The following is a 23258-nucleotide window of genomic DNA, read 5'->3' as shown; positions in this document are numbered from 1 at the left end:
TGATGAGAACATGGATAGGAGTTGGGAGTGAAACTGAATCTGATGAGAACATGGATAGGAGTTGGGAGTGAAACTGAATCTGATGAGAACATGGATAGGAGTTAGGAGTGAAACTGAATCTGATGAGAACATGGATAGGAGTTAGGAGTGAAACTGAATCTGATGAGAACATGGATAGGAGTTGGGAGTGAAACTGAATCTGATGAGAACATGGACAGGAGTTAGGAGTGAAACTGAATCCGATGAGAACACGCAGCAGATGATGCGATAAATATAGAATTTTAAAGAGGTAAAGTTTATTGACAGGGGTGTATCTTTTAATTATGCTGTCTTGTACGAACGAACGAGGTCACTGAATATTAAATATATATTAAATATTTAAAAAAAATAGGCTGAAAAGAACCATGAAAAGAGACAGAAAATTTCATGGTGATGGCTGTTGATAAGGACATTCTACGAGTAATCTATTTAAACACACTCGAATAGCTCATTGATGGGGGATCTTAACGAGCCTTGTATGTGAATATGAAGGCCAAAATGATAGAAGTATTTATTTTTTCACGTTATAATAAAAATCTCATTTCAAGTGTTATTTGGTAGTATCAAATAGTTTTAAAAATCATGACAGGAATTATTCATATAGCAAACCAAGCAGGTGCGGTGGCTTAGCGATAAAGCGCTTGGCTTCCGAACCGAGGTCCCGTGTTAGAATCCTGGTGAAGACTGGGAATTTTAACCCAGCTCTAAGGGGTACCTGACATAACTGATATTAGTTGGGGAAAAGTAAAGGCGGTTGGTCGTTATGCTGGTCACATGGCACCCTCGTTAACCGTGGGCCACAGAAACAGATGACCTTTGCATCATCTGCCCCCATAGATCTCAAGGTCTGAAAGGAATACTCTGCTTTGTTTTTAAACCATGCAGACTGCCTACTATTAGAAATGCATCATGATACATAAACCCAGTTTTCGTCACGATATCAAACTTAACATAATGAGTTTTAAGGATATATATAATTCGATACCCTTCAAATGGCACGTAATATGGTGGCCAGATTTCATAGAAATGCCTGGCCCTGTCAAGTTGATACTTTAAACAATTATTTATTGCACTTAACAAAACACGAATCAATAAACGAAAATACCCAATGGGAATTAATTATTTTGTTTGATATAGAATAAGGGAACTAACTTGTACATCATTGGTAGATATAGTTTTAAGGACGGAGTTCCCCCACTCCACCCCCCCACCCCCTTTAAAAAAAAGGAGAAAAAGAAACTTAACATGTGCTACATCGACTACAAAAAAAAAGCAGTTGATTCAGTTCCGCGAGAGTCTGGATAACTGGAAGATAAATCTACATCTGAGTTTAACCCACTACCTAAATTACTCCATTGCACTATGTAGGGACGATAAGGTAGACACTACATTTAGAAAAAGTACATCTTGCCTATTATTCAGAGATGATTTAAATCTATATGCAGAAAACGCGCAAAGTTACACACCATAATTAAAACTTACGTGACGCTATGTTTCTTATACCTGTATAAGTAGACCCTATGGTATAAATGTTAGAGTGCGAGGCAGCCAACACCAACATTGCATTGGAGGGTATCGAGGGAATTGAACTCTGCCTCTCTTTATAAATATCTTGGAATAAACCAGAATGCCACAAAAAAAAATCCTCAACACTAAACTGTCTGGCTGTAACCTCATCACTGCAATAAATAGCTGGGCCATCCCGACCGACCTACATGACATCTACAGACTATCAAAAATACTACGAACCAAATTTCGATGTTTAACCACAAGTCCTCCACCAAAAGAGATTCGCCATTGGTAAGAAAAAACACTCCACGGAAAATTCCCGGCATTATTAGATGGAGAAAACATTGACAAGACTGCTTCTCTACCCTAAAACTGAAGGCTTAGTTACAGCAATACAAGACAGAGTAATTAGGACAAAAAATTACGAGAAACATATCCCAGGATATATATCCTTGGGGGTCGATTGACGATTTGCCAGGGGTCGCCTAAGACCATCAAAAATAAGGATTGTTATTGTCTATTCTTCTATTGCTGTATGTGTGTGTATGGGGGGGGGGGGGTCGCGGCAGAGTGGGAGATTGTAAAAAGGGGTCGCCTAGCTTAAAAGGTTGAGAACCGCTGGTCTAAGAGCTGAGCCAAAGGCTCTTCGAGCTCTTAGTTTGAAAAAAACCCTGTTTGAGCATCAAACAGTAAAAAAAAAAAAAAAGTTTGTACACAATTTTTCTCCGACACCCAATTTCGGATAAAGCTGAAATGAAATTTTGCACACGTATTTCTTTTAGATATGGTTCTGTAACATGAAGAACAAGGGAAGCAACAAAAAAAAAATAGTACAGACAACATATAAGACCGATCTTGCGTGGTGCCTCAACGGTCCAACGGACTAAGGCAGGGGTTCTCAACCTGTGGGTCGCGACCCCCTTGGGTGTCGATCGACAATTTGCCAGGGGTCGCCAAAGACCATCGAAAATATGGATTGCATTTTGTCTATTCTTCTATTGCTGTGTGTGTGTGTGTTAGGGGGGTCGCGGCAGAGTGGGGGGTTCTAAAAGGAGTCGCCGATCTTAAAAGGTTGAGAACCGCTGGACTAAGGGATAGTTAAAGGTGGGTCAACAACAGTAGAACTACATTCCGCATAGAAAATAGTTATTCAATAAACATGATCAAAATGACAGTTGTTAAGTAGCAACGAAAATAAAGAGCCACGAGGTAGCGGGCTAGCGGCATTGGGATGAATCAGAAACCCTGGTCTTTACACTGTATTTACCTTTCCGTGATACTTGAAACATTGGCACCACCATGAACTGTGACGCAACCGCATATTGGATCGTCCCGTAAACCAGGTCATGCGATAGCATTACGTGTATTGGGTCACTGGAGCAGGTCGTGTGTATCCAATAGAACTTTCAGTGTGTTGTGACATACCAGCAAAGGATAAACTTATAGAAAGTCGTGTTAGTATGTACACGTCTGTTTCGTGTGGCTCCATTGATTTGCGATTTGCTGTTAGATCTGTATCGTTCAAGTAAGTGGGAAAAAAATATTATGAAAAAACTTTTTTGCAATAAAGAATGTATCTGATTTTTTTTTTTACAAACCTATAGGCCTATCACCTCATTCTGTCTGTCTGTCTGTCTGGTAAAAGGTTGTAGGCTTACACGTTATTTAGTCACACACATACTCAGATCCAGATGAGACTTTAGACAAGTATTCATTCACATAGAAAAGATAGGAATCAATTTAAAAGAAAAATAACCAATTAGTCAATTAATTACTGCGCTGTGGTCTCCATATCAGGCAGTTCTCCGTATAGCTTTTCTTCTATAGTAGGGCCTTGGGGCTAGAGTCTTGTTCTGGCCTCTTTTTATAGTATGCAGCTTTGAAGGGCATTGTCAGCATTCTCTGTTGATGCTCTGTGCGGGCGCTTTGACAATCAATGTTCTCGTTTAAGTCTCGTCTCTCTCGATCAGATGCCGCGAACAGTAGTGTATCAAACCAAGACCATTCGTTATCTGACCGTTATCTGATCGAACACTGCCCTGCGACGTACCAGCCAGTGGGCAGTGGAGACCAATAGCTCGTTGCCACGTCACAGGTCTGTAATCAAACTTCTCCACAACAGGTCTACTCTGTGACACTTCCATCCAATTTTTCGGCAAAAACTGTTGTAGACGGTCGTTGATTTGAAGTGCTGCAGGCTCAGTGTGCATGTAAACCCATGTAGGCGTATTATATTTAAACTTGTAAAACTTGAAATAACTTGAGTTACGTCTTTGTGAATAATAGTAAATATAAACTTTAAATCTTTTATTACAATATAGACAAAAATTCAACTTGAGATGAAATACAATAAATGTAGTAGGCTTTAGGGATAATATAAAAAGGTAGTTTGAGCAAACTCAACCTCACAACAAAAAACACGACCTTTCACTCTGGCATTCTCGATGCGTGTGTTCAACCAAAGACAGCTGACGACAATGCCCGATTATCTTGCATCATTCACACCGCTAACCTCTTCTCACTTTCACCATAGAAACACATAAGACACTCATTTAATAACACCGTTTTAATTACATCTAGTCTTAATCGAGGATGTGCGACTCTAGAAGTGTACCTACTGATATATGCACAGCATGGGGTTTTCATCTCTTGCCCTTTCTGAGCATACAAGACACAGTTGTGTTTCTTTAGCTTTCGAAATGTGTCTTTCTCTCAGCCTCAACCTAAGATTCCCTACATATACTAATGCATTAAACCAGTGATGCCCAACCTAATTCGACCTGCGGGCCATTTTATTTCCGACACTCGCGTCGCGGGCCACAAAAAGTAAAAAAAGAAATGAAATTGACCTGAAAGTATTTGATTAGAAACCAGTGTATCTAGTACTTACATTCATTAATAGCACATTTGAAGTTTATCCCTTTTTTTAACAAGAATGCCGGAATATTTGTTTCACAATGCCGATTTTATGGTGTGTTTTTAAATAGCTAAACTTTCTGTATAAAACAAATATGTAAGCTTATTATCATGTTTCAAAAAAAAAAAAAAAAGAGAAGTTCACTTTTTCTGGTAGATTTTACATACAGAGTCCCATTTCATAAAACAACAAATGACATGATAGCAACCAATCAGATAAAAAGTGAGGGCCAGAGTGTAGGTCAAGATACATTTCTGCACTTTATGTCGACTTTTCGGCGGGCCGGATGGAATCAGGTCGCGGGCCGGATCTGGCCCGCGGGCCGTATTTTGGGCATCACTGCATTAAACGGTTAGCACTTATGCTTTTTCTATTGGGGACTTTCATAAATGGCGGAAAAAAAAAAACTATAAATATTTCGTTTTTTCGGTGTATCCTGTGTACAAAATGATGGAAGTGTTTTTTTTTTTTTTTTTTTTTTTATGTGTTGGATACTAGTGCAATTTCTAGCAAAGCACTATCAAAATGTCTAAAAGCTCTTCCATATGTAGCTGACAATCAATTCAATGTACAGGAGAGATATTAGACTCTCACTCTACGGCTTGAAACATAGTTCAGAACAAATGGATAACTAATATAAAATAAGATTCTTTTTTGATTGAGTTGGCATATATCCAGTGGCGTAGCTAGGGTTGGGGGGAGGAGGGAGGGGGGAGAATTTGAGTGTTTTTTACATTAAGAATTAAATATTACGCAAAATGCAGCCCCCCCCCCCCCCAGAGAGGTCAAGTCCCCCCCGAGCCCCCAAACTATGGAAAATTCCTAGCCACGCCCCTGTTTAATTCCTTCTGATTATGTAGTTTTTCGTGAGAATCTCCTAGTTTCATTGCCCAATTGTTGTTTTAAGCAATTTTGTAGTCATAGAGAATAATATTTCCTTAAGTTGAAATTAAGTGTGTGTTACAATCGGAATATCTTACACATTTCTATTCTATAAGGTTAAAAAGTTGTACGAAAATTTATCAAATGGCTAAAATAACTTATCAACTCTTTCTTCCTGTTGTACACGGGAAGGTAGCTATTTATAGTTCTTTATGAAAATGTCCTATGCACTTATTTATACTAATAAATATTGATTTTATGTACAAACTCAAAAACCTAAATAACTTTCTAAAGCATTTTAGACGAGTAATAAAAATTCTTAAATTCTATTATTTTTTGTACCTTACATAACCTTTAAAAAATTCTTAGGTTTCCCATAAAAAAAAAAACTGCATTGTTTCAAAGCTCGATAATTGATGTTGTTACCGTCAGTAAAACTTTAAATAACAGAAAAACTACTTTGGCATAAATATGTACTATATTTCTTTCTCTCTCTCTCTCTCTCTCTCTCTCTCTCTCTCTCTCTCACACACACACACACACTTTTTACAGTTACAGATATAATATTTTACAAGAAAAATACTCTACCCTACAAAAGAACGTTAATTTGGATAATGAAATCAAGTGGCGCCTTGATTTAGGTATGACCGACGTAAAAGGCACTTCCTTAAACCAACACATCACACCTAATGAAAGGTAAATCTATATTTTTGTTTTTGACGACACTTCTCTGAGAAAAGTATTTAGTGCTTGTGCTTAACCCTTTCTCTCCTAACTGACGATACCAGCGTTGATTCCACCAGAATGTGGTAAATAATTACGGAGTGAAAGAGTTAAAAAAAAAGTCAATTTCCGTCACGTTAACATAAAACCATGATGAGAAATCTCTGTTGAGAGAGGATGATCCTAGCAATGGACCTAAGATGCTACAGAAGGATCCTAGCAATGGACCTAAGATGCTACAGAAGGATCCTAGCAATGGACCTAAGATGCTACAGAAGGATCCTAGCAGTGGACATAAGATGCTACAGAAGGATCCTAGCAATGGACCTAAGATGCTACAGAAGTATCCTATCAATGGACCTAAGATGCTACAGAAGGATCCTAGCAATGGACCTAAGATGCTACAGAAGGATCCTAGCAATGGACCTAAGATGCTACAGAAGGATCCTAGCAATGGACCTAAGATGCTACAGAAGGATCCTAGCAATGGACCTAAGATGCTACAGAAGGATCCTAGCAATGGACCTAAGATGCTACAGAAGGATCCTAGCAACGGACCTAAGATGCTACAGAAGGATCCTAGCAATGGACCTAAGATGCTACAGAAGAATCCTAGTAATGGACCTAAGATGCTACAGAAGGATCCTAGCAATGGACCTAAGATGCTACAGAAGGATCCTAGCAATGGACCAAAGATGCTACAGAAGAATCCTAGCAATGGACCTAAGATGCTACAGAAGGATCCTAGCAATGGACCTAAGATGCTACAGAAGAATCCTAGGTATCACTTACAAAGACCGCATCACAAATGATGAGATTAAAGACAGGATTGATACAGCTGGCAGCAGATGGCCTTTGAAAAAAGACAGTTGAAGAGGCTATCACAAAGGCTGATGAACACATATTTGAGACTCAAAGGAAAGCCCTAATTCAAGACAGGCACAGAAGACGGAAAGAAAACTAAAATAGACCGCCAGCGGATATCGGCTTTATGTGCACGAGTTGCGGGAAAATATTCAGGTCGAAACAGGGTCTGCATAGTCATGTGAAACACTGGACTCATCCTTAATCTTTCTGAATCGAAGACATTGCCATTGCCATTTATACAGCGATTGGACACAAATTTAAACTCTTAAGCCATATCACAAGGTTCTCAGGGCTCGCAAAGACTTTCCTGCAGTGAACAGTACCAGGAAAAAGAAGAGGCAGGCTAAAAAAAAACGATGGGAAGACAACACAAAAGAATGGACAGGCCTGTCGTTGAAAGAAATTCTTATCCAAGCCAAAAGACAGAGAGGAATGGAGAAAGACGGTCAACAGATCTTGTGTGGTGCCCCAACGGTCGTACAGGCTAAGGGATGTGTGAAGGTGAGGTTGGTAGATTGTGTTAGACACTTTGTTTAGTTTGGGAACTTACATTAGTAGACTGACTTTGAACGCGACATTTTTTAGTGACAACATAGGCATTGTGTTAGACATTGGTATTGTAGACTTTCAGGACAGTTACCGCTAGGCTCTGGAAGGGATAACATCGGTCTAGTGACTGACTCGACTGTGGCCCATTCTGCATTAAAATTCGTTATTCTTTTTCATCTCGAGTGAACTTAATTACTGTGCATGGATCCTGTTCGTTGTGTAATAATTGATGTGACGTGATAATGTGTCTTAGTAATACAATTCGCATCAGTAATACACATTACAAGATACACAAGCATCTAGGATTATCAAGGTACTTTGGAAATGCATCAAGTACAACTTATACATGCATCATTTACAATTGCTCATTGGTTTACACCAGTAGGACCTCGTGAATCATAACTCACTGTCTCAAATATGCGAGCATGCACGATCAGTTTTTAATTGTACACCGTCTTTGATTAAAATAAAACTTACAAAGGTTTTGAACATTATACTAGGCCTACTACTGATAGTGTACTGATTTTATCCCACTTCTTATAACTAGTTATATTATTTCCTGATCATAATATTTTTTGGTTTTATTTAAGTGCATAAAGATGTCTTTAGACAGTAAAGAAGCACAGTGCCAATACATGGCACAGCAGATAAGTTTCCTAAGACAAGCACAGAGTGACTGGACGTCTGGACTCGCGGACTATACCAACAAGGTAGGTTACTCGTATTAAATAGAGTTGGGGAAAGTAAATGGGGTTGGTCGTTGTGCTAGCCACATGGCACCCTCATTAACCGTTGGCCATAGAAACAGATGACCTGTAGAGTTCAATGTCTAAAAGGAGGGTACTTAACTTAAACAGGATATAAGACATTGTATGTATGTGTGTGTTTGTCTGTGCCTGCGTATGTATGTAGACTACGGAAGAGTTAAGTTTCTTCCTCAAGATATTTTGTGAGCGTTTTTGCTCCTATGCGAAGCTTTCGTCTTGATTAAAATTTTTAATAAATGCGTTCATCAACATAATTATAAAAAAAAGACAAAAAATATAACAATACTTAAAAAAACAAACAGACAACAAAGATTATATTAAGCGTAGTTGTATCAATTAATTAGCAACAGTCATGTAATAACATTTGTAATATAGCTAAACTAACAAAAGGCCTAATAAATCTGTGCGATTAGAAATATTTTTACCGATTGTTTTTGTTTAGCGCAATTTTATGCTTTAAGCTTTCTTAATACGATACGATTTTATCACTTTTCTGAACCAATTGGAAAAGTGATTGGGGAGAGAGGATGGGCAATCTGACTGAATGTTACCGTGATCGCTTTTTAAAAGCATTAATTAAAAAAATTCTTGAAAGCCCTGAATTCGAACTCGAGGGCTCAAGCCAACACACTAACCACTGTGCCAGGGAAGCGCTTATGCATATGAAAATAGAAGGTTTTATAGCGGCGAACTAGTTTTTCTATAAAGTATAATGGGAACTAATTCAAGTTTCGTACAGTTTCTTTCCCGATACAAAATAAAATAATTGATTAAAAATAGTCAATAAAGTAATTGGTTATTTCTTTAAAACTAATTTTTGTTTTGTCAGGAAAAGAAATAATTGTGCAAATTTCAGCCTGATTCGAGATTGGGTGTGGAAGAAATAACGTGTACAAACTTTTTAGCAGACAGACAGACAGAGCGAGTTAATATAACCTTTGTAAAACAAATAGTTCTGATTGCTCAATCAATAAGTATAATTGCAATCATCTATATTCTAATTCCCTTATTGCTGAGGTAGCATTATATTCTAATTCCCTTATTGCTGAGGTAGCATTATATTCTAATTCCCTTATTGCTGAGGTAGCATTATATTCTAATTCCCTTATTGCTGAGGTAGCATTAAGAGGCACTTAGAGAATTGTGACGTAAAAAACCAATTACAACATGTCTAACGGAGGCGCGGTGGCTGAGCGGCAGGGCGCTTGGCTTCCGAACTGTAAGCCCCTGGTTCGAATCCTGGTGAATCCTGGTGAATACTGTTTTTTTTTTTAATTTCGGGATCTTTGGGTGCCAATGAGTCCACACAGCTCGAATGGGAACATGATTTAGTTGGAGAAAGTAAAGGCGGTTGGTCGTTGTGCTGGCCACATGACACCCTAGTTAACCGTGGGTCACAGAAACAGATGACCCATACAACATATGCCCTATAGAACGCAGGGTCTGGAAAGGGAACATTACTTTTTTTTTAAATATGTCTAACTGATTGGTATAAACCACTTGGATGCATAATTACGGGGTTTCAGTTCGAATCTCGATAAAGAGATTTTAACTTTGATCTGAGTTGTGTTTGCTAAGTATCTAAAGGCATTATGGAAGCTGCTTCTTTCAGATACCCCTTCCCCACATATCCCCCACATATATTCCCCCCACACTTATATTCCCCACATATATTTCCCACATATCCCCCACATATATTCCCCACATATCCTCCATATATGTTCCCCACATATCCCCCACATATATTTCCCACATATCCCCACATATATCCCCACATATGTTCCCCACATATATTTCCCACATATCCCCCACATATATTCCCCACATATATCCTTCACATATATTCCCCACATATCCCCCACATATATTCCCCACACATCCCTCACATAATCAAAAAAAAGTTTGGACTAGTGTGCGCTGAACATACTTTAATAGTATAGAACACCAGACAGTACAGAGCATGCTATAGTAGTATTTTAGCCTTTCGCATGAAAGTAGTGCTATACAAAAGCAGTGATAATAATAGTAATAATGTTCGGGTGTCAGAAGTAGGACTCAGACGTTTCCTTTTATATTTTCTCACTAAAGCTTTTCTGAAACGTTTATAAGGAGGTTATGCTTTCCGTTATTAAGTGTATTCTTAGTCTACGTGTGAATAGTTAATACGAACATATCTCAACGTTAGATATTTTATGCCTACTTTCTTTATAGATCATTCATGAGATTGAGACTTGGATACACAACTCCACACCGAGCACAACATTTGTGGAAATAGCGCAGCTGGCACAGAGGGCAGTTATTTTTATAACAGACAAACAGGCAACTCTGTCAAGTATGTGAAGCCCTAAAGTAATAAGGTGTTTATTTATGACTAAATGTCAGGGCACTTTGATTTACTGTCTATATATAGTATTATTATAATATATCACATGTCCTGAAATCTGTGGAGGAAGAGCAACTCTCAAACGACTCAATTAATGATGCACGATAGCCAGGGCCGAATTGAGGTAGATGGACAAGTGTTTTTATTTGTATTGTTTTCTGTGGCCTCTACCCACCCTCGAAGGCTTCAATAAAACCACTGAATGATATTGCTAAGTGGATCTGTATGTATGCAATGCAAGATTTCGTTAATTAGGGGACCTTACAATCTCAAACTAAATTTTAAATGTCTCTTAATTAACTAATGTTGAATAAGATGATGAGATATCTGGTAACAGAGTACTAACAAGCTTAATATTATTATTGTGCAGTCTCAATTGCCGTCATTGTGTGCGTGTGTTTTCGATTTTACGCAATGAAAGGGATTTTTTTTTTTTGTAATATTTATTTATGATTTCTTATAGGTCTTTATCTCGAAGCATATTATTTCTGAAAACTAATTTTTTCTTGTTACCTTTTCTCAAAGATAACCAAGAACCAAACAGTTCAAGGAATGCAGCTGAGACACTGTCAGACAAAACAAGTAAATATAGAAGAATAATCGTTTTTAAAAATGTATACAATGTTTTTCTAACAATTTAAATTTACAAGACCTAATTGTTTGCATGTATGCAATTAAAACTCTAACTTAGAATTAGATCATTCCTCGCCGTTCGGCGCATTGGGCGGCAAGCTGTCTCCATTAAGATCTGCCACTGGCAACGTCTAAAGCTTCTTCCCACCTGGTGCCACTGTTCTGAGGTCCCCCATGAAAGTGTGGTGCCAAGTTATACGAGGACGTCCATGTTTGCGCTTTCCTCGTGTTGTCCTCCATGTCATAGCAACTCTTGGTGTGCGTCATTCATTCTGTCATTCATTCTGTCGGAACTTATGCGACGCTCTGTCACAATCTCATTAAATGGTCGTCTCCCAGTTCGGCATAGGATTTCTTTGTTTGTGATCCGATCTCTGTAACTGACTCACAAAATCCGTCTTAGCCACTTTTGCCGAGGCATATTTAGTCACACTCACAGGTTCGAATATGGACTAGCAATATAGTAGCTGTGTGTACTTTGTGTAGATTTCGCATATAACGAGGAAGGGTGATGACTGAGTTGCAAAGCGCTTGGCTTATAATTTCGAATTTGAATTTCGGACGCCCCAATCAACTCTTATTGTTACCAAACATTAGTTTGGAAAGTCAAAAGCAGTTGGTCGTTGTGCTGGCCTCTTGACACCCTCGTTAACAATCGGCCAAAGAAACAAAGACCAGTACATGATCTGCCTCGAGGGTCGCAAATATTATAATAACAGATAATAAGAGAAAAACATAAAGTTAAAAACATACAAGTTATAAGAGAGAGATTGTTTTCCTCTTAATAACTAATGAGTTTTAAATTAAAAATAAATGGAGCCTTTTTTTAACACCACCCTCCCCAATCCTCCAAGAAAGACTCCTGGTTAAGCGAATGTATAGCTCTACTACACTTTATAATATTTCAATAATAGGCCTTTAGATCTAGCCTTTAAAGACGGTGTGCACACATTTCTTGAAAATTTATTTAACTTATTGATCTCTTGAATCAATAATGCCTTACATTCGGAAATTCCCGAAAACGATAGTTCTTTAAAGAAAGCGATAGTAATTCAAAACCGATGTTTGATCTAGATCTAAATCTAGTTCTCTAGCCAAATTTACACTTATTTATTTTTACTTTGAAAAATTATAACGGTCAAACAAGAGTTTTCCCCATGTGGCCAACAAACTAGTAATTCTTTTCTCAGCGATATAGCCTACTGTTGAATTTATAGTCGGTAGAGACATGTTTGAGATCAGCGTCCAGGATTCACCCTCCAGCTTTCGGGTTCCTCTAAGCTTAGTCTCATATAGCTTTTGTATAAAATAGTTGGCAAGAGGGATATTTTCCCATATCATTCTTGACAATCTTTAGAGTCGACAATTTGTCCTGAAAAATGACCTACAATTTGCTTAAATTTTTTAAATCCTTGAAATATTTCAGACTACAAAAATTTTGTGAATTTACAATCAAGGGTTGAAAGTTTAGAAGAAATCGTGTCGTCAATCAGGACAGCAATCAAAACAGGTACTATCAGACGAGAAAATGAAAATAGTGACTCGGAAAACCAAGCAAAACAAAACAAGGATTTAAAAGCCATGGAACTGCTCATAACTACGACCGATCAAAAACTTTCAAGCAATCTGCAGAATTTAGAAGATACGCTCCAGCGTCAAAACACTCAGTTGAGTAGCCAGTTGGAAAGACTTGAATCAGATTTTTCGCAATATAAATGTAAAGAACTCAAAGATGGTCAAGACCATTGGACAAAGCTGACGAATCTAGAAACTAAGGTAAAAAAAAAAGATACTTTGATGTTTCATATTGTGTTGATGTGTTCAATGTAGTCATTTCACATAGTTTCAAGTATATATTATATTTTTGTATATAAATTCCTAACGATAATGTCTTAGAGATTTAAGATCAAAGATGAGTGCAGTGTTTCACAATCACATGTCTACGCTAACCCAATTGCGACCTTCAAACAGGGCCGGTCTAAGGCATAGGAAAACTAGGCAGCCGCCTAGGGCCTCCAATCTGTGGGGTCTCAGAAATAATTTTAAAAAAAATATTGAGACAGATATTGCGAACCTTGCGACAATGCGAGCGGTATATAGAGCACGAAAATTTCAGCTATTTTATTGATTTATATATAGACACAGGGCAGGTTTTTAAGTAATTGCATAGGCCTAATTTTATTTTTTCGGTGTTTCTTGTTTTTTTTTTTTGTTTTTTTTCAAATTTCATTTGGGGCCACCAAATTCACTTCGCCTAGGGCCTCCGAATATCCAAGGCCGGCCCTGCTGCATATTTTGTTACAACTAATACAGACGAAGTCATTGTCCGCCGAGGATCTATTTGTTTTCTTTTTGTCTTTCTGATAAGCGTTGATCTTCGGTTGGTAAATTGCGACAATTGTAAAATATAACTAGCTAACTAGTATAGATTAGAAGTAGATTAAAACTATAAATTACAAATAAATTGAAACTAGTATAAATTAGAAGTAAATTAAAACTAGTATTTATTAGAAGTAAATTGAAACTAGTATAAATTAGAAGTAAATTAAAACTAGTATTTATTAGAAGTAAATTGAAACTAGTATAAATATATATGTATATGGCTCCTTGTGTTTTGGAAGACAATGGATGCGCCCAGGTGAGACAATGGCTTTGGTTACGTCTTGAGAATGGGCAGAATCTGATGTGACTGATCAAGCCAATACTGGAACGGCAGAGTTTGCCTTTGTTCCTGCATGTGTATGCATCTGACTTAGGGCTAGTTGACAGGGTAGCTTTCTTCTTCCTTCTCTTGACTGATGCAGCTTCCTTTCTATTGCACTCGGCGAAGTTCCAGCACGTACAGTCTATCTCATGCTGTCCGGTCTTGGGCTATCTCCTCACACATTCTTTGATCGATGCCCGTGGCTCTCATGTCTCGCTTACAGACATTTTGTAGGTTAGTCTTGGGCGGCCCTTGGGTCTGACTCCCTCTGCAAGCTTAGCGTATAGGATGTCTTTAGGGATTCTTCCATCTGGCATGCGAGTGACATGACCGAGCCAGCGTAGTCTTCTCTGTGTAAGAAAAGCATAGATGCTGTGCATATTGGCCCGTTTCAGAACTTCCTGGTTGGAGACATGATCCCTCCAGGAGATGCACATTATGCGTCGCAGGCAGCGTAGGTGGAAGCTATTCAATCTGTGTTCTTGACGCATGTAAGTTGCCCAGCTCTCACTGCCATAAAGAAGTGTGCTCATAATGCAGGCATTTTAGACTAGGATTTTGGTTGCCGAGGTCAATTTGCTATTTTCCACACGCGCTTGTAGAGTTTGGCCATTGCTGCAGAAGCCTTTCCTATTTCTTTTTGTATAAATATAAGTAAATTGAAACAATTAAACATGATTGTGACCTAAGTGAATTAAAACTATTGTACATAAAAAAGTCCAAATAGTGTGAATTGTACGTAAATTATAAGTAGTGGAAACCATACGTAAATTGAAAGTAGTGGAAATCATACGTAAATTGAAAGTAGTGGAAACCATACGTAAATTGAAAGTAGTGGAAATCATACGTAAATTGAAAGTAGTGGGAATCATACGTACATTGAAAGTAGTACGTGGGAATTATAAGTAAATTGAAAGTAGTGGGAATCATAAGTAAATTGAAAGTAGGGGCAATCATCAGTAAATTGAAAGTAGTGGGAATCATACGTACATTGAAAGTAGTACGTGGGAATTATATGTAGATTGAAAGTAGTGGGAATCATAAGTAAATTGAAAGTCCAGTGGTACTTCACGGTCCCAAATTATACTACCTAGGCTATTCATTATAACCTCTAGATATAGAACTTACTGAGACATACAAGTCATAACAAGGAGATATGAGTTACAACTAATAAAGAGTTTATTTAGGAACAAAAGAAAAAGATCATTAAAAGAAAACTGACATAAAGGCCAAAAAAAAAAGAAAGTCAAATAATTTTTAAAAAATCAAAATAGTAGGACAGTTTCAGTTCAAAATAATCAAAGAACCGCCATCTCAAAAACAAAACGATGGCTTACAATAATATAATACAGGTCCTAACAATCGAATGACCGTCATCCATGAGAAACACAACTGTCGCGTATCAAGACAAATGTTTGTCTTTTAAATACTATACGACCAAAATCTGGTCTTTATAGAAACAAAATACATACGGGAATGGATAAGTGAATAAGTAGACATACAATATTTACATAAACCTACTTATTGACAACAAAGAAATAAAATCTACTTAGCTCGCTATAGGAAAATACATTCCCAGAGGCACACTCCTCTTGAGTACCACAGTCAGAGCATAACAACGAAACTATCATATAAACATTATGGAGATTTAGTTAAACAATAATGTACACTGGTCAGCTCAAAGACTCAAGAGTAAGTGACCATTGTATTCAGTTAAGAGGCACTTAAATAATGTATTAAGGGGGACTAACTCTTAATTTTCTTATTGAAAAAAAAGTAGCTACCCTTATTGTCCCTCTTGTCACACCTAGGATCTTTCTGTAGCATCTTAATACCATTGCAAGATCAATCTTTTTGACATCAGCAGTCAGTGTCCAAGATTCGCAAGCATATAAGAATATGGACGTGACCAGAGAGTGCATCAGTAGACCCTATATTTTTGGGGGCTTATGCTATTTCCGTGTCTATTTAGCTCAGTTTAAGTTTTGCAAGTGCTGCTGTGGAATTGTGGAATTCTAGCTAGTTCAGGTTTGATGCTTTCATCTGAGACAATAAAGTGCCGTGGACAATTCAATGAGACAATAGAGTGCCGTGGACAATTCAATTCTGGCCAGTAGTTCTGGTTTAGTACGTTATAATGTAAATTAAAGCTTTACAATTACACCTCCTCCTACCCCCAAGACATGGCTAGCTCAATCGCATTACTTCTGTACATATAACTGCTGAAACTGCTGCACACACAAACACTTTCTTTTAAAACCACTGGCCCTTCCATCAAAAGTTCAGAAGTCACCAATGCACTGTGTTGGCCACTCAAGCCTCGTCTTGACAATTTACCTTTTATTTACTTTTTATGGCATATTTCGATCTAGTACGATGTATGAATTTCTTATATTCTACTCAAAATTGTAGCCTTCAAAACAGATATATCCTTTAAAAATAAGTAAGATGCTTACGTTATCTTAGCATAAAGATATTTTTTTTTGTTTCAGTACACACTCCTGAATCAGCTGATGCTCAAGAAAATTACTTCGTTAGAACATTTAAAAAACTGTTTGAATCTGAAACTGGGACAAAAAGAGGATTGTCAAAATCAAGTGAAGGTTGTTTTTTTTTATTTTACAAAGTATAACTTATATCAACTCACACTGTCTGTCTATCTATCTTTCTTTCTATCTAGTAATAGATTGTACACACTATTTCTCCCACACCCATTCTCGGATCAAATTCAAACTTTTTTGCAATGCTTTAAGGCCCTATACCAACTCGCTCTGTCTATTTGTTTATCCAACTTTCTGTCTGTCTGTCTGATAAAATGTCTGTACACGTTATTTCTACCACACCCAATCTCGAATCGAATAGTAACTTTGCACAATTATTCATTGGCGTAATCACGTCAGAAGTCAATTTAAAAAAAAATAATCAATTAGTGAATTAATAACTGGTGATTAATTATTTTGTTTGATACCAAGAAGGGAAATTAAATCCTCAATAGTCACAGGTATGGCTAAATTTAATGTGTTTAGTCCCCTTAGGTAATTGTTAACGCTATTTCTCCCACATCCATTCTCGGGATCAAGTATATACTTTGAACAAGTATTTATTGTACCTAACAAAACATGAATCAATTAACAAATTAACCAGTTAGTCAATTAATTATTGGTAATTAATTATTTTGTTTGATATCAAATAAGTGAAATAGTCTCTACATTATAAAGATAGATAGTTGTTAGGGTGGAGTTATTTCCCTTAGATAAGCTTTGTTGTTTTAACCATTTCTTTGCTATTGCAGTGTAAATATAGAACTGCTGCTTTCTGTATTAAAGACTATTAAAACAGATTTTTGTTTTTGATTTTCTAAACAGTTCGATCAACTGAAGACAGACTTCGACACAGTCTCGAGAAGTGTGTCAGAATTAAGTAAGTCTGTAAGAGAAAAACCCAGTCCAAAAAAAAAAAGTTATTTATGAATTCACACAGCTTTAATGAATACCTGACATTGGTTGGGAGAGGGGGAGGGATTAAAAGCATTAAGTCGTTGTGCTGGCCACATGCCACCCTCGTTAACCGTAGGCCACATAGATCGCAAGGTCTGAAAGGAAAACTTTTACTTTCTTTAAAAAACAAAAGCTTGTATAAAGGAGAGATGTATTGAGAGAGAGGCAGAGAGAGAGAGAGAGAGTTAGGGAGAGCGTGCAAGAGAAGAAGAAGCAGAGAGAGAGAGGCAGGGAGAGGGTTAGGGAGAGCGTGCACGAGAAGAAGAAGCAGAGAGAGAGAGGCAGGGAGAGAGTTAGGGAGAGCGTGCACGAGAAGAAGAAGCAGAGAGAGAGAGGCAGGGAGAGAGTCAGGGAGAGCGAGCACGAGAAGAAGAGGCAAAGAGATTGAAACAGAGGGTAGAAGGGGCACAATGAAAAAGCAGAACAATGAAAACAAAGAAGCTGAAAGAGAGGGATAGAGTGAGAAAAAAAACGAGGAATGCGGAGAAAGAAACAGTGAGGAAGATGGGGGAAATAGCGAGAAAGGAGAGAAACAGTGAGGAAGGAGAGAAACAGTAAGGAAGGAAAAGAGAGAAACAGTGAGGAAGGAGAGAAACAGTAAGGAAGGAAAAGAGAGAAACAGATAGGAAGGAGAGAAACAGTAACGAAGGAAAAGAGAGAAACAGTGAGGAAGGAGAGAAACAGTGAGGAAGGAAAGAGAGAGAGAAACATTAAGGAAGGAAAAGAGAGAAACAGTGAGGAAAAAGAGAAACAGTGAGGAAGGCAAAGAGAGAAACAGTGAGGAAGGAGAGAAACAGTAAGGAAGGAAAAGAGAGAAACAGTGAGGAAGGGGAGAAACAGTGAGGAAGGAAAGAGAGAAACATTAAGGAAGGAAAAGAGAGAAACAGTGAGGAAGGAGAGAAACAGTGAGGAAGGAGAAAAACAGTGAGGAAGGAAAAGAGAGAGAAACAATAAGGAAGGAGAGAAACAGTGAGGAAGGAAAAGAGAGAGAAACAATAAGGAAGGAGAGAAACAGTGAGGAAGGAAAAGAGAGAAACAGTGAAGAAGGAGAGAAACAGTGAGGAAGGTAAAGAAAGACAAACAATAAGGAAGGAGAGAAACAGTGAGGAAGGAAAAGAGAAAAACAGTGAGGAAGGAGAGAAACAGTGAGGAAGGAAAAGAGAGAAACAGTGAGGAAGGAGAGAAACAGTGAGGAAGGAAAAGAGAGAAACAGTGAGGAAAGAAAAGAGAGAAACAATGAGGAAGGAGAGAAACGGTGAGGAATGAAAAGAGAGAAACAGTGAGGAAGACATAGAGAGCGAGAGAAGTAGCGAGGAAGGAAGAGAGACATTGAGGAAGGAAGAAAGACAGTGAGGAAAGAGAGAAACAGTGTGAAAAGATGAGAAAGAAACGTTGAGGAAAGAAGAGAGAGAGAGAGAAACAGTGATGAAGGATAGAAACAGTTAGAAAGTTGAGAAACAGCGAGGAAGAGACAGAAAAAGTGAGGAGGTAAATGAGAGAAACAGTGATGAAGGAAGAGAGAGAAACAGTGAGAAACGAAGAGAGACTGTGACAACCATAGATCGCAAGGTCTGAAAAGGGTACTTTACTGACTTGCTTTAGTTTCTATATTTGGGTTTCAATATACATGTAGGGCTCTATTCACGTTATACGTTATAAAATGTTAATACACAACACTCTGAAAACTCTAAATGAAACGACAAGAAAATACCTTTAATAGGAAGCCATTTTGGGTCTGTACGTTGTAAATAGAAATCGGTGATTTCTTCTTTAAATAAGACTTTAATTCGGCCACCAGTGGCGCAGCAAGGGATTTGGGGGCCACGGGGTGGGGGGGGGCCTAATATTTTAACATTTGACATTATGACATGAGATAAATATAGATAATAAATATAAGTCTAACTATGGGATACATGCAGCATGGTCACTAATTTACATAACAACGTGAATAGCAAAATAAAATTAAGCTGACTTAATATTTAATGTAAAAAAAACAAAATTATGGACACTCATTTTGGGGGTTCCCCCTTACGTAAGGGCACGGGAGGATAGTCATATTTGGACCACCCCTCCACCCACCCTAGCTCCGCCACTATTGACGACATTCGACTTTGGTTTATATATAACTAATTTACCCCCTTTTCCTCTTTCAGAGAGTGCGCATGATGCCCTGAGTACAAAGATCGCTGAGACTTGGCCCCCTCATCCACACATGCCCCCGCCCTTCATGCCCCCACCTCCTCCTCACCCGTTCCACCACGATCATCACCACCGCCGGCATCACCACCGCCACTGCTGATGCCAACGACGATCACACACAAATATTGAGTTGACGAAAGATTAGCCCAGATGCTGTTACAGTTCTTCCTGTTGGATGTGACAATGGAACGTAGCTACCTTGGAACAAAAAAAAAAAGAAATACGAACTTTTGTAGCAATTCTTACGCGAAGACTGATTGAAAACTGATTATTTCATCAGGCTTACATCTAGACACTGCAACAGAATAATTATATATAGAGCCACATCTAGACGCTGAAACAGAATAGTTATATATATATATAGCCACATCTAGACGCTGCAACAGAATAGTTATATATATAGCCACATCTAGACGCTGCAACAGAATAGTTATATATATATAGCCACATCTAGATGCTGCAACAGAATAGTTATATATATATAGCCACATCTAGATGCTGCAACAGAATAGTTATATATATAGCCACATCTAGACGCTGCAACAGAATAGTTATATATATATATAGCCACATCTAGACGCTGCAACAGAATAGTTATATATATATAGCCACATCTAGACGCTGCAACAGAATAGTTATATATATATAGCCACATCTAGACCTTGCAACAGAATAGTTATATATATATATAGCCACATCTAGACGCTGCAACAGAATAGTTATATATATATAGCCACGTCTAGACGCTGCAACAGAATAGTTATATATATATATAGCCACATCTAGACGCTGCAACAGAATAGTTATATATATAGCCACATCTAGACGCTGCAACAGAATAGTTATATATATATAGCCACATCTAGACGCTGCAACAGAATAGTTATAGGCTATATATAGCCACATCTAGACGCTGCAACAGAATAGTTTTATATATTGCCACATATTGTGAAATGTAAGATTTAAATACTCACAGGAAGAATACAATACCAGTATATCAAATACTTAGATTTATACGTGCATATACAAGATAAGTGCATGTACAAGATAATCGTATACAATACTTCAACATAATTTTAGAATTAAGAAAGTTTACCCTGATCCAAAAACAAATAGATTACACACTTAATTATTGTTATTGGTATTATTTTTTGTTATGATCATTATTAATGCTTTTGTATACTGTTGCTTTCATCCCTTAATGTGCTCTGGTTCTTTATATTTTGTGGAGATGGGGGGTGGGGGGTGGGGATAAGGGAATAGAATTCCGCCTGCCATTGGGCCCTCGGGAAATACAAAACATTCCAACGCCGATCAAATAACCTAGCTGCAGTAAATTAGTAAACATGTTTTCAGAATGTATAAATCATATTTATATTTCTCTAGTATTCTATTTGAAACAGATTTTTAATGACGTGATAGAGTTTTGTATTTTGACGTCCAAATTGTTGAAACTAGACACTAGAGTTATTGAACTTGTACAGACATCTTTCTCAAGTTATGCACTAATAAAATTGTTTGACTTTAAAAATAAATCTTGTCTGTTATTTTTTCATTAGTTCGAACCCCGCTTGAAAGAAACACGGTTATCTTTACAATATTTATCAGTTTTTTTTTAGAAACTGTTCAATCACAGATATATTATATAGCAATAAAGGCACATTTCTTATTCCATTTTCTAGGATAAATTCGTACAAGTGCCCCTTCTTCCCTTGTGCTTGACTGGATCGACACGTGAATACGCGTAGGACAACAATCTTTATTTTTACGCAATGTAATGAAGTTGGTATCCTGTCCGCAGTCAAGCGAGTTCTTCATCCCCAGTTGAAAGCATCCCCTAGCCTGTCGGCAGTCAAGCTAGTTATTTATGCTCAGTTTAAAGCAGTCGGAAGCCTGTGCAGTCAAGCTAGTTTCTTATGCTCAGTTTAAAGCAACCGGAGGCCTGTCCGCAGTCAAGCTAGTTATTTATGCTCAGTTTAAAGCAGTCGGAAGCCTGTCAGCAGTCAAGCTAATTCTTCATGCCCTGTTGAAAGCATCCCGTAGCCTGTTCGCAGTCAAGCTAGTTATTTATGCTCAGTTTAAAGCAGCTCGTAGCCTGTGCAGTCAAGCTAGTTTCGTATGCTCAGTTTAAAGCAACCGGAGGCCTGTCCGCAGTCAAGCAAGTTCTTTATGCCCTGTTGAAAGCATCCCGTAGCCTGTTCGCAGCCAAGCTAGTTATTTATGCTCAGTTTAAAGCAGTCGGAAGCCTGTCAGCAGTCAAGCTAGTTTCTTATGCTCAGTTTAAAGCAGCTCGTAGCCTGTGCAGTCAAGCTAGTTTCTTATGCTCAGTTTAAAGCAGCTCGTAGCCTGTGCAGTCAAGCTAGTTTCTTATGCTCAGTTTAAAGCAGCTCGTAGCCTGTGCAGTCAAGCTAGTTTCTTATGCTCAGTTTAAAGCAGTCGGAAGCCTGTCAGCAGTCAAGCTAGTTATTTATGCTCAGTTTAAAGCAGTCGGAAGCCTGTCAGCAGCCAAGCTAGTTATTTATGCTCAGTTTAAAGCAGTCGGAAGCCTGTCAGCAGCCAAGCTAGTTATTTATGCTCAGTTTAAAGCAGTCGGAAGCCTGTCAGCAGTCAAGCTAGTTATTTATGCTCAGTTTAAAGCAGCTCGTAGCCTGTGCAGTCAAGCTAGTTTCTTATGCTCAGTTTAAAGCAACCGGAGGCCTGTCCGCAGTCAAGCAAGTTCTTTATGCTCAGTTTAAAGCAGTCGGTAGCCTGTCCGCAGTGAAGTTAGTTCTTTATGCCCAGTTTAAAGCAGCCGGTATCCTGTAAGCAGTGAAGCTATATTTTATGCTAAAAAAACAATGACATACCAAGTGAAGCCAATTTATTTTGACATTTCTTTTTAGTCATCTCCCCTTACCCTGGAATGACTGTCAACTTTGAAAATTAAAAATGAAATTATAATGTAATAATTGTACTTTAGATTTACAAACAAGAAGATTACGTGCGTGATGACGTCATGATGTCATTTATTGTCAAAGTAATTTACCACAACGTAATATATTTCTTCTGCCAATACAATCAAATATTTTGTAAGTCATTATACAATTAAAACATTTAAATTTGAAATAAAAAGTGGTTAAGAAATTGCTAGTGCAGTTAGAATGAAAATCAGCTTTGAAAATTTCTATCAGCAAATTACAGTGTTCACTTGTTTGACTCCAAAGAATTCGTAGTGTAAAATGTCGGCCAATCGTTTCTATTTTCAGAAGTCAAGCAAGCGCAAAGAACTGTGTTAAAATGGGCAGTTTTTTATTGCGTTTCAAAAGTGGAAAACTCTGTAATTTTATTGATGTAATTGGCTTAGTTTGTATTTTACCAACTCAACTCAAATACGTTTATATGGTTTAAGACTCGCACGTGTTTTTCTAAGCTATTCTGAACATCTTCCGTTTTGATGTATGTGTGTGTCTAAGTATATATGTGTGTGTGTGTGTGTGCAAAATCGTTGTGACTAGACAGAAACTGTTATATAAATCGATGCTTGTTTACATTGGCTCTTATTTTTTGATGAAAAGTTGAAGTCTTGTTTATCATCATGCCAATGTAACAT

At 37.8% G+C, this 23258-nt stretch overlaps 1 protein-coding gene across 2 annotated transcripts; it reads left to right on the top strand.

Moving 5' to 3' along the window:
- Nucleotides 1–2911: 2911 nt before the first annotated feature.
- LOC106078272 (uncharacterized) lies at nt 2912–20217 on the top strand. Of its 2 annotated transcripts, none has more exons than XM_056017773.1 (8): nt 2912–3073; nt 8077–8196; nt 10465–10585; nt 11162–11218; nt 12696–13045; nt 16466–16570; nt 17339–17393; nt 19624–20217. In XM_056017773.1, exons 2-8 carry the CDS (start codon nt 8086–8088, stop codon nt 19767–19769), a joined length of 945 nt encoding a protein of 314 aa, XP_055873748.1. In that variant the 5' UTR covers nt 2912–3073; nt 8077–8085; the 3' UTR covers nt 19770–20217. The 2 variants fall into 2 exon arrangements, with proteins under 2 accessions (XP_055873748.1, XP_055873747.1); XM_056017772.1 differs by having other exon boundaries at nt 2915–3073; nt 16466–16576.
- Nucleotides 20218–23258: the final 3041 nt, after the last annotated feature.

This window comes from Biomphalaria glabrata, chromosome 18 (assembly GCF_947242115.1).
Source record: "Biomphalaria glabrata chromosome 18, xgBioGlab47.1, whole genome shotgun sequence".
NCBI lineage: Eukaryota > Metazoa > Mollusca > Gastropoda > Planorbidae > Biomphalaria > Biomphalaria glabrata.
This window is presented reverse-complemented; position numbering and strand designations above follow the sequence as displayed.

Coding starts and splice junctions, on each gene's coding strand:
- LOC106078272 (XM_056017772.1), top strand. CDS start 8,086: ATGTCTTTAGACAGTAAAGAAGCACAGTGCCAATACATGGCACAGCAG. Junction 13,046..16,465: donor TGACGAATCTAGAAACTAAG/GTAAAAAAAAAA, acceptor TTTTTGTTTCAG/TACACACTCCTGAATCAGCT. Junction 17,394..19,623: donor GAGAAGTGTGTCAGAATTAA/GTAAGTCTGTAA, acceptor TTCCTCTTTCAG/AGAGTGCGCATGATGCCCTG.